Source organism: Dipodomys merriami, unplaced genomic scaffold (genome assembly GCF_024711535.1).
Source record: "Dipodomys merriami isolate MVZ:Mamm:240054 unplaced genomic scaffold, mDipMer1.0.p SCAF_25, whole genome shotgun sequence".
NCBI classification, from domain to species: domain Eukaryota; kingdom Metazoa; phylum Chordata; class Mammalia; order Rodentia; family Heteromyidae; genus Dipodomys; species Dipodomys merriami.
Window position 1 is genome coordinate 14,149,555 of NW_027203937.1, and position 14,881 is coordinate 14,164,435.

General features: G+C 41.1%; 1 protein-coding gene across 4 annotated transcripts in view; it reads left to right on the plus strand.

Moving 5' to 3' along the window:
• The window catches only part of Gdpd4 (glycerophosphodiester phosphodiesterase domain containing 4), a 119,142-nt gene that overhangs the window by 27,601 nt on the left and 76,660 nt on the right, over window positions 1-14,881 (plus strand). For all 4 annotated transcript variants that reach the window (XM_070034948.1, XM_070034945.1, XM_070034947.1 and 1 more), the window contains exon 3: window positions 1,993-2,096. In XM_070034948.1, coding sequence (XP_069891049.1) covers window positions 1,993-2,096 — 104 coding nt within the window. The remainder of the gene's footprint in view (window positions 1-1,992; window positions 2,097-14,881) is intronic.

Consider the following 14,881-nt stretch of genomic DNA (forward strand, 5'->3'; position numbering starts at 1 on the left):
AAAAGGTCAGATAAGATGATGTTAAGTGAAATGAACCCCAAGATAAGGACACAAGTGTTTTTTTTCTTGCTTGCTATTGTTTCTAAGGTATTTATAAGGTACCACGTGATTTTTTTTTTTTGCTTTGTATGTCCCTCCCCCATGGTATAACCCCTGTTTTCACTGTATTTGATGTTGGTATAATTTGGGGAGCGGAAGGGAAAAAATAAATTGTTTAGATATTGATACCTCTTTTTGAAAGTCCACTCAAGAGATGAGAACTGGTAGCTCACATTTGTACTCTTAGCTAGTCAGAAAGTTGAGATCTGAGAACTGTAGTTCTAGGCCAACAGGGTCAGGAAAGTCTGGGGAAAACGTTCCTCCAATTGACTACCAAAAAGCCTGAAGTAGAACTGTGGCTTAAGTGATAGAGTGCCAGCCTTAAGCCAAAACAAAACAAAACAAAACTCAGAGATAGTGCCCAGGCCTAGAGTTGAAGGCCCAGTACTGACACGCACATATACAAAGTCTACTCAGTCTGGTGCCTGTGGCTCATGCCTGTCATCCCAGCTACTCAGAAGTCTGAAATCTGAGGATCATGGTTCAAAGCCAGCCTGGGCAGGAAAGTCCATGAGACTTTCATCTTCAATGAACCCCTAGAAAATGGAAAGTAACGCTGTGGCTCAGAGTGGTAGAGCGGAAAAAGCTCAGGAACAGCACCCAGGCCCTGAGTTAAAGCCCCACAACTGACCAAGAAAAAGTTCACTCAAGTTTCCTTTTAGAGAATGCACTTAAGACCTGAGTTGCTGGGGCTGGGAAGGTGGCTCAGTGGTAGAGTGCTTGCCTTGCATGCATAAGACCCTGAGTTCGATTCCTCAGCACCACATAAGCAGAAAAAGAAAAAAGCCGGAAGTGGCGCTGTGGCTCAACTGGTAGAGTGCTAGCCTTGAGCTGAAGAGCTGAGGGACAGTGCCCAGGCCCAGAGTTCAGGCCCCATGACTGGACCCCCCCCCAAAAAAAAAAAAAAAAGACCTGAGTTGTTTCCTGTGCTATTCTTCCTCCTGCACTCAGAGGGTGATAGCCTTTCAGTTTTTCAGAATGCCTTTTCTATTTTCTCTTTTTATTCTTATTCTCCTTATAATAACTGGAGAACTTAGTCTTTTCTAAGTTAAGGGCTTAGTCTTCCTGTGTTAAACATATTTAAAACTATCCAAAGTAGTGGGATTTCTTATTCATGTGGTAAAAAGCCTTTAAGATTCTAATTGAGATAGCAACCCAGACTTCATCCTCTGAGGAAGGGATTGGTAACTTATGGCATGGCTGGTTTGTGTTCAGATTTTTATTGTTAGGGTTGGCACAAGGGTCAGCTTGAAAATCTCTGTTAAGATGGTTCTCCATTTTGGCTTTAAACTCACACAGATCTAGATTTCAGTCTTAACCCCTGTCACTTCTTCACAATGTGAATTTATTTGAATTTGTTCTGAAAAAAAAAAGAGTTTAATAATACCGAATTTATACAGCTCTTATGAGTGGATGTAGTTGTGAAGTCTCTTAACATTGTCTTGCCATGAATTAGTATATTCCCCAACTTGGATTCCTTCTTACTCTCCCACGTGAGTAGATAAATGACTAAATGAAAAGATGAAGGAATGAATTCTTCCAGAACAAATAACTAAACAGACTTGGTAGAGGAGAGGTAAATGAATTCATTAGGTGATTGTTGAGAGCCAACTACATTCAAGAAACTTTGGTAGGAATTAGTAGTACTGATATGTATTAGGAAAATTTCTTTTCCTTAAAAAATGAACAGTGACAAATAAACATCTAATGACAGTTCGGCGTGATAAATGTTATAAGTGGGTACATACAAGATTGCTGATGGTGAAAACAGGAGTGGTTATTCCAGCCTGGGTTGGGTAAGGTGTGGCAGTTAACTGACCATCAAAAATGTATACAGAAATGACAGAGGGAACATTGTCTATGAAGCTAAGTTCAACTTCTTTCTCTTTCCAGATAGAGCAGGTGTTCTTTGTGTGCCTGGTAATTTCATTTTGCGTCTCCGTCACTTTGCTGTTCTTGTGGATAGAAACCTCCAATGAATACTTTGACTTTGACTGGTGAGTCTTTTTTTGGATACTTTTATTTGTATTAATAAGGTCTGATAGCCACTTGGATCCTACCTCAGGTTGAAACAATCAGAGTAGGTAGAATGGGGGAAATTAGACTTTTCACAGACAGCATGAAGGTAAGAGACCTGCCTGGGGCAGAAGGAGGATGCTTAGCACCCAACCTGGTACACTTCTCCCACTTGTACTCAGCTTCACACTGACAGCAAACCTGCGTCTGTGGGAAGTATTCTCTGTGTTTCCAAAGCCTTCTCAGAGGATTCCCTGTCATCTTATTCTTCAGTCTCTGAGTTACTGATGTCTAAACTACTGGGTCTTCACGAATTCTGCCTTTGAACCCTGCCTTCTCTGCTTACCCTTTCTTTTTTTTCTTTCTTTTTTTTTGGTGTGTGGGGGGGGAGGTCTGGTTGTGGGGCCTGAACTCTGGGTCTGGGCGCTGTCCCTCAGCTCTTCAGCTCAAGGCTAGCACTCTACCACTTGAGCCACAGCACCACTTCCAGCTTTTTTCTTTTTCTGCTTATGTGGTGCTGAGGAATCAAACCCAGGGCCTCAGGCATGCAAGGCAAGCGCTCTACCACTGAGCCACCTTCCCAGCCCCTCTGCTTACCCTTTCTTTTGGCCTAATACTTCCAGTACTGCTATCAACCTTATTCATTATTTGATATTTGGGTATGATTTTTGTTTCTTAATAGGAGATAGTTGGTTTTTCTCTTTATATTAGTAAAGCCTGTTTAGTTATTTTAAATATAAAAAATGTAGAAAATTAGAAAATAAGTGATCAGCCATATTCTCTAGTGAAAATCACTTCCAGCCTTTGGCAATGCTTACTTTCCTATTCTTTATATATATATATATATATATATATATATATATATATATATATATATATATATATATATACATACATATATATATACATATATCTATGTATATATATATATATATATATAATTTTGCTTTTCTTTTTCACGCAACATAGAAACATTTTAGCAAATCATCACAACTCCAACTGAATATCATTTAAATGTTTCAGAATACATTTATTTAGATGTGTTTCTTTTGTTTCATGAGACAGGGTCTTGTTCTGTAGCCCAGGTTGGTCTAGAGCTCACTATATAGCCCAAGCTGGCCTTGATATTGCAATCCTTCTTTCTGCTTCTATCTCTCAAGTACTGGAATTCCCCCCCACACACACACACACAAGCACCACCATACACAGTTACTTAGCTATATATATTTCGTTGCTAGACATTGAGTGTTGCCAATGTTCTTGTGCTGATAGTAGTGGAGATAAATCTTCTCACAAGTGGAATTAGGTCAAGAACTTAAAATTATGCTTTTACAATTAGTAACCCTTTGTAGAACTCCTTAATAATAACACTAAAAATTATGCTTTTACATTAGTATTTTCTCACTATGAGTCAGTGGTTCATGCCTATAAATCCTAGCTACTCCGCAGATAGAGATCTGAGGATCAGACTTTGAAACTAGCTGAGGCAGGAAAGTCTGTGAGACTCTTACCTCCAGTTACCTACCAAAGAGCCAGAAGTAAACTTAGGGTTCATGTGGCAAAGCAGTAGCTTTGAGAGAAAAAGCTAAGGGAAGGCAGCCAAGGCCCAAAGTTCAAGCCCAATACCAGGACAAAAAAAAAAGTTACCCTCTCAAAAAGTTTATAGTAGCAATTTTCATTTAAAATAGAGGCACATGGCAATGTTATATCTTTTTAAATTAGCATAGATTAATTGTACAAAAGCTTCATTGTGACATTTCTGTACATTTCATATAATGGACTTTAATCAAATTCACTCTCTCTTTTACTCTTTCTTATTCCCCTCTCTTTCCATTTTTTGATTAAAGAGTGATGTAAAGAAGGTTACCATTTCGCGAGTCAGGTAATGAGTACATTTCATTTTGGATAGTGTCATTCTTTCCTTCACTTTCTTCCAGTTTTTCCTTCCCATCCCTACTCACAAGTTTTATAATTCATTTTCAACATAGTGTCTAGTGAATATAACTGCTCATTTGGTCACCCTTTGTCCCTCCATTTCTGTGATCCTTTTACCCCTCCAAATAGGGATACAGGAACAAACAAGAGAAAAAGAAAAAAAAAAACATACTGTTTCCATTTCCTGGAGTTCATTTTGATAAATGTTATTTATCAAAGGCATTGCCCCTTTGTGTTACTCTCCTAAGAGTCTCCTCCCTTGGTCTCACTCTGTGTGGATGCCTAGATTCCTGTTCAATTGATCATGTCCAAGTATATTTTAGATCTAGCTTTTGTGTATGAGAGAATATATGCACTGTTGATCCCTCAGAGCGTGGCTTACCTCACCTAACATGATCTTTTCTAGATCCATCTGTTTCCTGCAATGATATATTATTCTTTTTAATGGCTGTATAAAATTCCAGTGTGTGTAAGTACCACATTTTTTTGGGTCCATTGCTTTTTTCTTTTTTGCCTAGAATTACTTGGGTTATTCGAGATGTTTATTGTTCCATATGAACTTTTCTCTATCTGGGTAAAGAATGTCATTGGGATTTTGATAGAGATTAAGTTAATTAAAAATTAATTTTTAGATCATTTTTGGCAGTATGGCCATTTTCACAAACATAGACAGTCTGTTTCCCCATGTTGTCTGATTTCTTTTTTCAATTTTTTATAGTTTTTGCTATAAAGGTATTTTGCTTTCTTGTTTAGGTTTATTCCCAAATATTTTTTTCTTTTGAGGCTATTGCCAATAGAATTATTTTTCCCAATTTCTGTCTCTGCTTATACATTGTTGGTATACAGAAAGGCTACTGATTTCCATGGATTAATTTTTGTATTCTACGATTTTCCCAAAGTTATGGATCAGTTCTAGGAGTTTGAGGATGGAGTCTTTTGGATCCTTTAGGTATAAGATCATGTCGTCTACAAATAGGGATACTCTGACATCTTATTTCCCTAAGTGAATACCTTTTGTATCTTTTTCCTGCCTTATTTATTACTCTGGCTAGGAATTCCAGAACATTTCAATCCCTTACCCAGGCCTTCTTGGATGTCCTGCATTTTCTTGATCATTTTCCCCTTGTATTCAATTTTTCTTTGATCTGACTTTTTATTTCATCTGCTAGTTCTGTCACCATTGCTTCAATGGTTCTTTGTTCTCCCTCTCTTCTTTGCTGTCACTAGAATCTTTCTTTGGGTTGTTGGTTTCTGAGAATGGCATTGTTAACTTGATTGCTCATGAATGATGTGATCTTTAACTGTGATTTACACATCTTGGGTTCAGGGTTTGTAGAGGCTGTTAAGATTAGGTATTCCGTTCAGTGGTAATGGGGTGTGATATTCTGGTTTTCTTGTGGGCAACGTATAGATGGTTTCTCCCGGAAAGGTCCAGCTGAGTACTGTCTCTCCCCATGCTATGTCCAAAGGTGGTATATGTGGGGATGCATGGAAGCTGTTTGTGCCCAGTTAGCTGTGAACCACAGAGCTGCGGGATATTGTTGGTAACCTGCTCTAGGATTCTCAGGCAGGCTTCAGGGCTGGCTGGGTGTAGACCCCCAGTGCTGTGGGGGAGAGTATCCTGCAAGGTCAAGCACAGATGAGCTTTGAGAGTTGCCTAGGCACAGACCATAGGCACTATGGGTGAGAGCTTCCCACATATGACGGATACCCCACCTGGCTTTTGAGGCTATCTGGGTGCAACAATCAATGCTGTGGGTGGCTCCTGTGGGATGTAGATTCTCCCACCCTGACACTGTTGGAAGCTGGTGACATCCCACTCGGGGGTAGCAGATTGAGCTTGAGCAGGTACTGGCAGGCATCATATGTGGAGATGCATGCTTGGGCTTTTAGAGGCCCCTCTCTGTCCACTGGCCGTTTTAGAGGTCTCACCGAGGCCTTTCTCTGGGTTAGAGCCCTCCCCCCCCTCCCAACTATGCCATTACCAATAAGATGGGTCTCCCATCTTGACTGTTCAGATATTAAGGGACCTGCGAATATCTTTCCTGGAATTAGGGGTCCCCACAGTGTCTGCTAGCAGCAGCCCTCAGAGACTATTCCCAGGGTTAGGACCCTACTGAAATCAGTCCTGGGGTTGGAAGCCCACTTTTGACTCGGCACTGGTGGCTTAGTTTCCCTCTCTGTATGAGTTCCTGATGGTATTAGTTCCTGTCCATATTGGCAATGGGCGTGGCTTGCAAGGGTCTGGGCTAAGAGTCCTGTGTGGTAGTAAACACATGCTAGAATATGGGTCCCAGAATGGGTCCCAGTGCTTCTGGCCTCACCCAGCTCGAGAGGGGGAGGCGTTACCACCGTTGCTCAGCAGCAGAATTTACCATGATGGCTGTGACCTAAAATCCTCAGAGGAAATGGCCCAGAAGTACCCCAGAGAAAGACCCCCTCAGGACTTCGGGACCCTCGGTGAACCACTTAGGACCTCTAAAGAGTGAGACACTCCATCAAAGCACGGTTAAAGATAAAGTTATTTACATCAGAAAGGGGGCCTGCAACTACCTTGACCTGGGCTAGATACCCAGAACCAAGAGCAGCCTCGACCATCAAACCTCCAAGCCTCCAATAGGCAGCCCCGACTATTATTAGTCGGTCTGCAAACTTCCAAACCTCGTATCTCCAAAGCTCCAAACCTCCTTCTCTGCAGGCCTCTCCACTCTCCACAGGACTGCCCTGCTCTGCTTCAGGAAGTACCTCTCCACAGGCCTCTCTTGGGGAAGGTCCCAAATGACCCTCCCCCCCCAGGAAGCCCCAAATGGCCTCTCAAGGAGGCTTGCCCCCGCCCTCCACAGGCCTGCCCCAGGCTTTTCCCTCCTGCTGTCTGTCTGTCTCCCTCCCTCCCTCCCTCTCTCTCCCTCCCTCTCTCCCCTCCCACCTTGCTTGGAACATGCAGTTTTATACATAGGCTGTGCCCCTCCCCCAATGGGACTCCAATGGGACTCAGAGTTTCATCTGCCTAGTAATTTCTAACCCCATGCTCCTCCCCCAAGCTGCCTACTGTCCAATCACTTCCAATCGGAAGCTCACCATGTGGGGCTCGAGGCCTGTAATCCTAGATACTTAGGAGGCTGAGATCTGAGGATCACGATACAAAGCCAGTTGGTGCAGGAAAGTCCATGAGACTCTTATCTCCGATTAACCACCACAAAACAGGAAGTTGTGCTGTGGCTCAAGTGGTAGAGTGCTAGCCTTGAGCTGAAGAGCTGAGGGACAGTGCCCAGGCCATGAGTTCAAGCCCCACCCAACAGACAAAGAAAAATCATCAACCTCAGGCTGAACAGGCCAAAGTTTTGTGGGTAGCTTGGGACATTGCCAGCAACCCTGGAAGGCAGAAAGAATATGAAATGAATGGCAGAGAATGAGCTAAGCAGGTCAGTGAATGAGTTTCTGTCCAAGATGACCTTAAAGAGGTAATGAATACTATAGATGTGCAGCCTATGCCAAGGAAAGCATAGGAGGTTTGAAATGGACTGGGAACCTAGGAGTGCTAGAGACTGTGCTGAGTGCTAGACTGCATCCTGCTGAGGAAAGAGACTTTTGGGCAGACTCAAGCATGTTGGGCCTCAAAGTCACCTACTTTGCACTGATGGATGGAAAGGTCTATGACATTACAGAGTGGGATGGATGCCAGCGTGTGGGAATCTACCCAGATATCCAGAGTTCCCTATCATATCTCATTTAGTTCTCAGATGCCAGGCACCAGTGGACGACGCTGAGAGATACCCTCCTGCTGACCTCCAGGATTTCTTGAGCTGGATTTTTCAAGTACCCCCAGGCCAGATGTCCAATGGGAACTTCAGCTCCTCAGCCTGGCCTTGGGGCCACTGAAGTTTCTGAGCCCAAAAGCACAGTGCCCAAGGGCGAAGCCAAACCCAAGTGGCGGAAGAAAGTGAGGAGGCCCTTCCAATGTTGACAACCCCTCTTATTTCCTCAAATAATGTCAGGAAGGCAAAAGGGCTGTATACAGTGCAGGATGAAGTTTGGTTTATTTTTAACTATTTCAAAGAGGGAAAAATTTAAACTTCAGTTGTTTACTCAGTACTTGTAGGAAGCTCCTGAACTATTTTTCTTCCCTGCCCCCGCTAATACTTAGGGAACCTAATCTTGTCTTTTGACAATACCAAAGAAATAGGGGGTCACTACAGCAAAGAACTTAGGTCCTAGACCTAGGCTAGACAGTATATATTCCTTTAAGGTGCAAGAACTGGGTATTTCCCTAAGGTCAGTAAACCATCGTCTTATTTGCTTTAGGGCAAATAACATCCCCCATTTAAACTGAGTGTATTTTAGAGGGAACCTCCTCTTTTACCTTAATATAGTAGTCAAAAAGAGAATGAAAAAGCATGTAGCCCTAATTGTGAAGAGGCATAGAGCTCAAAGAGTAGACATGGAATTTTTCCTCTGACTTTTCACCTTGTGGGCAGATTACCCAACGTCTTGCTTGTTGCTGCAAGGATGGCCAAAATTAATTTTTAAAAGACAGTCTCATGCCCTCTACCCTTGGGTGAGGGGGAAGAATAAAGGGACTTTGCAAAAGCCCCAATGTGATCCAAGGGTTTATATTTTTTTAAGTTTGTTCATATTTGTATGTACATATCTATTTAAAGCCAGGGGATTAGCTTTCTATAAATATATAACTGGCAACCTTAAAGAAAAGAAATCAAGTGGTATGGTCTCTGAGTTGCAGCCACAGGCTTTGTCCTTTGTCCCTAACCCACACCCAATCTCTGAAGCAATCAGCCAGAGGTTGAATCCTTGCTTGTCTGGTGCGGGCTGAGACTGATGCTGTTCTGAATGCCAAGCACCACAGTTTGTCCTTTGGTCCTGAATTGCCCCAAGTGCCAATTCCTGACACAGTCTGAAAGGGGTTAAACCCTCACTTTCCTGGTACAGGCTGAGACCTATATGGTCTCTGGGTTCCCAGCTCAGAATTTTCTCTCTTGTTTATGCTCTCTCCTGACATTCCTATGTCACATGCTTGCTTTTGAGCCAAGGGTTTTGATTTCTTTCCCAGGCCTTCTTGCTGGTCCCCTGGGGGTGGCAAGTTCACAACTCATGATTGTTGTTGTTTTTGTTTTTTGTTGATGATGGGGCCTGAACTCTGGGCCTGGGTGCTGTCCCTCAGCTCTTTAGCTCAAGGTTAGTGCTCTACCAATTGAGGCACGGTGCCACTTCTGGCTTTTTCTGTTTATGTGGTGCTGAGGAATTGAACCCAGGGCTCGTGCATGCAAGGCAAGAACTCTACCACTAAGCCACCTTCCTAGTTGCGACTCATGTTATTTTGGTGTTCATATGGCTCTTTCCTGGATTTTACCTGTGAAGTAGTTTCCTCTGTTGCAGTTCAGCAGCAGTGTTGGTGGTCAGGCTGCTCCAAGCAGAGGGATCTGTACTAAGTGACTATCTCCACTGAGCAGTAGGCTGTTTGGATTGGAGATCTGCACCAAGCTGCAGTCTGTTCCATGCAGTGGACTTCCCAAAGCGGAAGTTTGCACCAAATGTTGTGTTACACTTCAAGTATATTCTCCAGTGCTGTTTCAGTGGCTGTGGTGATTAGTTTTCATCATAGAAAGTTTTTAGGTTTCTTTCAATTATGATGGATAGCTTTGTTTATTTCAGTAAGTTGCCAGTTATTTTCTTTCCATACTGTCCTTGCTTTTTAAAGTTTCTGTTGAGAAATCTGTTATTCTGTTACTTTTTCCTTGATAGGTGACTGGCATTTCTATCTTGAAATTGTCTTTCTTTGTTCTGTGTGCCTAATGTCTTAACTATTATATGACATGGGGAAGATCTGCTCTCATCTCTTTTTGAGTCCTAAGAGACTCATATGTAAATGACCATCTTGACCATCTCTTTTTCAGGATTTGGGATATTTTCTGCTATCACTGAGTATGTTTTCTGTGACTTTCACTTTCCCCTCTTTTATGCTCATCATTTGTGAGCTTGGTCTTTTAAATGGTATTCCAGAAGTCCAGTGTTCTAATTGTTTTTATTTTTCCCCTGCTTGTTCAAACACATCTAACTTGTCTTCAAGCTCTAATATTCTATCTTCAATTCCATCCTGAGAAAGGCTTTCAATTATGCATTTCTATTCCTTTTTTGAATTTCTTTCATGTTCTGTATTGTTTACTTCATTAGCCTCTTTGATGTTTTTTTTGGGGGGGGTCTGGTTGTGGGGACTGAACTCTGGGCCTGTGCACTGTCCCTCAGCTCTTCAGCTCAAGGCTAGCGCTCTACCACTTGAGCCACAGTGTGGTGCTGAGGAATCGAACCCAGGGCCTCACGCATGCAAGGCAAGCGTTCTACCACTGAGCCACCTTCCCACCCCCTCTTTGATGTTTTTATGAAATTCATTCAGACACTTCTTCATGTCCCTTTTGATATTTTTATAATGATCTCTTTAAAATTCTTTGGGATTTCAGACAGTTCACTATTATTTGTGTCCATTCATGTAAATTGTTCAGTTTGGGAGGAAATATCCTTGTTTTGTCATATTTCTGTGTTTCTTTGTTAGGCTTTGGTTATTTGAGACTAAGTCGTTGCTTGGAATCTTTAATCACTTGTAGTCTTTCAGTTGAAATTTCATGAATATTCAGGACAATGAAGTGGACAGGTTGATGTGATTTGTATGACCACTGGATAGATAATTGCCATTTACCATGTGTTCAAGACATGTTGGTATCAAATGGGGTAGCAAGTGTTTAGGCCTTAGTGTGATTCCTAAATGTATCAGAATGGGGGGGGGGGGGGCGCGTGCAATAGGCCATTGAGTTCTGCCCTGCCTGAGGGAGAAGTGAGGGACATAGTCAGTCTACCTCCTGGTCTCAAATGTTTACAGACCCTATCTAGCAGTTCACCTACCCTGAGGAGGAATAGGCTACAGAAGTCTCAAGATTGAAAATGGCTGGTCTAAGAGTGCTCAGTCCTGCCTGGCAGTAAGCACATGCTAGAATATGGTTCCCAGAGTAGGTCTCAGTGCTTTCTGACCTCACCCAGCAGTTCACCTGTTTGAGAAGAGGCTATAGAAATCATATGATTTTGCTAGGTGCTGGTGGCTCATGCCTGTAATCCTAGCTACTCAGGAGGCTAAGATCTGAGGATCAGGCTTCAAAGCCAGCCAGCACAGGAAAGTCCTGAGACTCTTATCTCCAATAAACCACTCAGAAAACCAGAAGTGGTACTGTGGCTCAAGAGGTAGAGTGCTAGCCTTGAGTTGAAGAGCTGAGGGACAGTGCCCAGGCCCAGAGTTCAAGTCCCACGACTGACCAAAAAAAAAAAAAAAAAGAAATCATACGATTTTGATGATCTGGGTTTGGAGCTATTTGATCCCCTTGGCAGCAAACATGCTCAGACTGAGTTTCTAAGTGTGGGTTTCAATACTTTCAGATCCTGCCTGACAATCCACCTCCTTGTTGGAGTAGGAAGCTATAGAAATCAAATGATTTGGAGGATCTAGGATCTTATTCACCCAAGACATGTAGCCACGAGGCAGGCCCTGAGGCCAAACATTATGCCAGTCACAGACTTGGTGCTTTTCACTATGATGGGACCCACTCTTTGTTAATGAGGACAGAGCCTCTGACCATCATGCCTATATCTGCTAGAGCTCCCTGCTGCTTGACTTTTTCTGTGGGACTACATAAACCTTCTCCCTCTCCTTAATCATCTCTCATGGCCATCTCAAACCGGAACACTGTCCCAAGACTCCTTGAGCCTAATTGTTCCTTGTTTTCAGGCCCTTAGAGAACCTCAGTTTCTAACACTAGGCCTTCTTGATAGCCAGAAGCTTTTCAGGATGTATAGTGGCAAAGTAAAATGCCTTTGTTCACTGAGACTAGCCTTTAACATTAGAAAAGTCACTACCTCACCAAATCCCTGAAATGGGATATTTGTAGAAGTGTGAAATTAGCCCGGCTAGAGTTGCCAACGTGTGGCCAGAACCAACTGGCTTATCTTGTGACTTCAAGTTCAGCCTCATCTCCCTCTCCTAAGGTGGTTGATGTTGATTTTCTCTATTGCTTAGTTTCTCTGTCTATGTCTTTCTGTTGTTTTGCTGCTGCTTTTGTGATTCTTGATATTCTTCCTTTCTCATTTCAGAATATAGTCTCTCTAGTGTTGTCTCTTTTCATTCACAGAATCAAAACCATAGATGCTTCTAATGTGTCATCTTGCCCCTTCTCTAGCAGTTTTATTAAAATCTGCCAATGGGAATAGTAAATATCTTAATATTGATCACTTTATTAATCATCTTGATGGGATTTTGTTTCATGTTTAACCATTGCATTTCCAATATAGTTCATTTAACATTTTCTCTATAGGAAGTTTTTCTTCCTTTGCCCACCTTTTTTTTTTTTTTTCAGTCGTGGGGCCTGAACTCTGGCCCTAGGTGCTGTCCCTTAGCTTTTCAGCTCAAGGCTAGTGCTCTACCACTTGAGCCACAGCACCACTTCCAGCTTTTTCTGCTTATGTGGTGCTGAGGAATCAAACAGAGGGCCTCATGCATGCAAGGCAAGTGCTCTACCACTGAGCCACCTTCCCAGTCCCTGCCCACTTATTTTTGAGGGGCCTTAACTAAGTTTTCTCACCATAGTTCAGAGTAAATCTTTAATTATAGGCTAGTTCTAAATTATTCTCCTTGTACTTGAATTTCAATTTTCCATATACATATAGATTTTTAAATATCTGTCACTGAGACCCATAGATCACAAAGCTTATACAAAGCGTAATGTCCAAATTTTCTTGACTCTCTTTTCTATCCCTTGAGAAGAATCAAAGCACTGCAGCACAGCAATATGGTGTGGGTGTGTGTGGAGGGGTGCTTCTTGTCATCGATCTGAACTGGACACTTTGATATTATTATTTCTGCTATACAATGCCTTCATCAACAACTAATTCCAATGCACTTTTTGGAATTGCTATTCTCAGAGTGTTACAGAAATGTTCTTCACAGTAGGCTTTTGCATTGATCACAGCCTGGTCCAGAAACCTTTCACTCTACATGCTCCCACAATTTATATCTTCCTGGCTTCCTTCTGTAATATTCCTTGTACTCATTCCCACTTGTGATCCTCTACCTGAAGGATGCAATGTGCAAGTTGGGCAAAAAGTCTGAGTACTAAAAAAAATCTTTTGTCCTCGTTCAGAGTTACTTTTGTATTTTCAGAGGAGGCATGATGTCTCATTTTCTTTGTGAAATGTTCATTTTTAAAGCCTCATTTTTATTATCTTTAAGTACTTGTACAGAGGGGTTTCAGATCATTGTTTTATATAATGTCAATACTAGCTTTGCATTGTTTTTTCCCATTTGTCTTTCTGTATTTTATGTTTTAGAATTTCGCTTATAAATAGTATATAGTTGGGTTTCTCAAGTCCAATTTGGCAATGGTTTTCCATTTCTATACCATTATACTTTACAATATATTTGAGGTTATATTCATTATGGTATATATACTACTATATCCATTATATTCTTAATGCTATTGTCCTGTCTGATCTATGTTCTTTTTTAAATCTTTCATTATTTTTAATCTTTCATTATTTTATAGTAAGCATTTTTATTATTTCAAGTTGAAATGTATACCCACATCCTTCCTTCCTTTGTTTCTCTCTTTTAAACTTACCATGGAAGTTAGAGCATAACTTATCTTTGTAATTTTGATACAGGGTCTCACTATGTAATCTAGACTGCTTTCAAACTTGTGATGCTTTCTTCTTAACCTAGGTGCTGAGATTATAGATGTCTACCATTACACCTGAATTTACAGCATACAGCATATATATTTGACCCATCAAAGTCTTACTTTATTTTTAACTTATTTCTGGATAATATAGGGATCTTGAAACATCTTAATAGCATTTAGTCCTGACTTAGGAGGTATTATCATGTATTTTAATCCTAAATACATTTTTACCTATATGCGATTTTATAGTTAATATTGACTTAGATTAACCTACTACATATTTACCTTTTTATTGCTCCTTGTTCTATCACGTTTCTCTTATCATTCCATTAAGATCTTTTTCCTCTATACAGAAAACCCTGGAGTTTCCTTTATCCTCAGAATATCTTACATGCATATGTATGTAATTTGTGCTGTCTTAGCACTTTGAATTTATTTTCTTTTCTCATTGCTTTGTTTTGAGAAGTCTATTTCTGTTCTTTTGATATGCCTGCTTTTAATTCTTATTTATATTTGGTTTCCAGTAATTATACTCTGACATATGTGAGTATAGTTTTCTTTGTTTTTATTCTCCTTTAAGTTTCTAGAGCTTCTTAAATCCTTGGTTTGATATCTGTGGTAACTTCTCTGATATTTAGTTAAGTTGGACCATCTCTTCATGGTAGTCTTGAAAAATTTTTATAAGATTTGGAAAGCCAAAGTGACATAACAGCCATGTTTTTATGTTCTGAAGGTTTGTGGAGGTTGTGTTGTGTGAGTACATATATAATATTTCTGACCTATAATTACACTGTGTTGGTAGCTCCTCAACTACCTCACCTTCCACCAGACCTCTTTTTGTTTATGTCTTGGATCAACTTGCACCCAGCATTGAGATTTTGTAGGTTACCCATGCCATCAAAACCAAAACTAGAGGTTATAAGGGTAAGTAAAGTCTCATTTGTCCTTGGGTAGTCAGATGCATTGAAGGAGGTTCTGTGTGCCTTTACTTTATTTCAAACCCACAACTTTTCTTCCTGACTGCTATCATGCCTAACATATGGTGACTTAAGTGAAGTCCAACACCAGATATGGGGGTAATATGAATGGATTTTTCTGTGTTC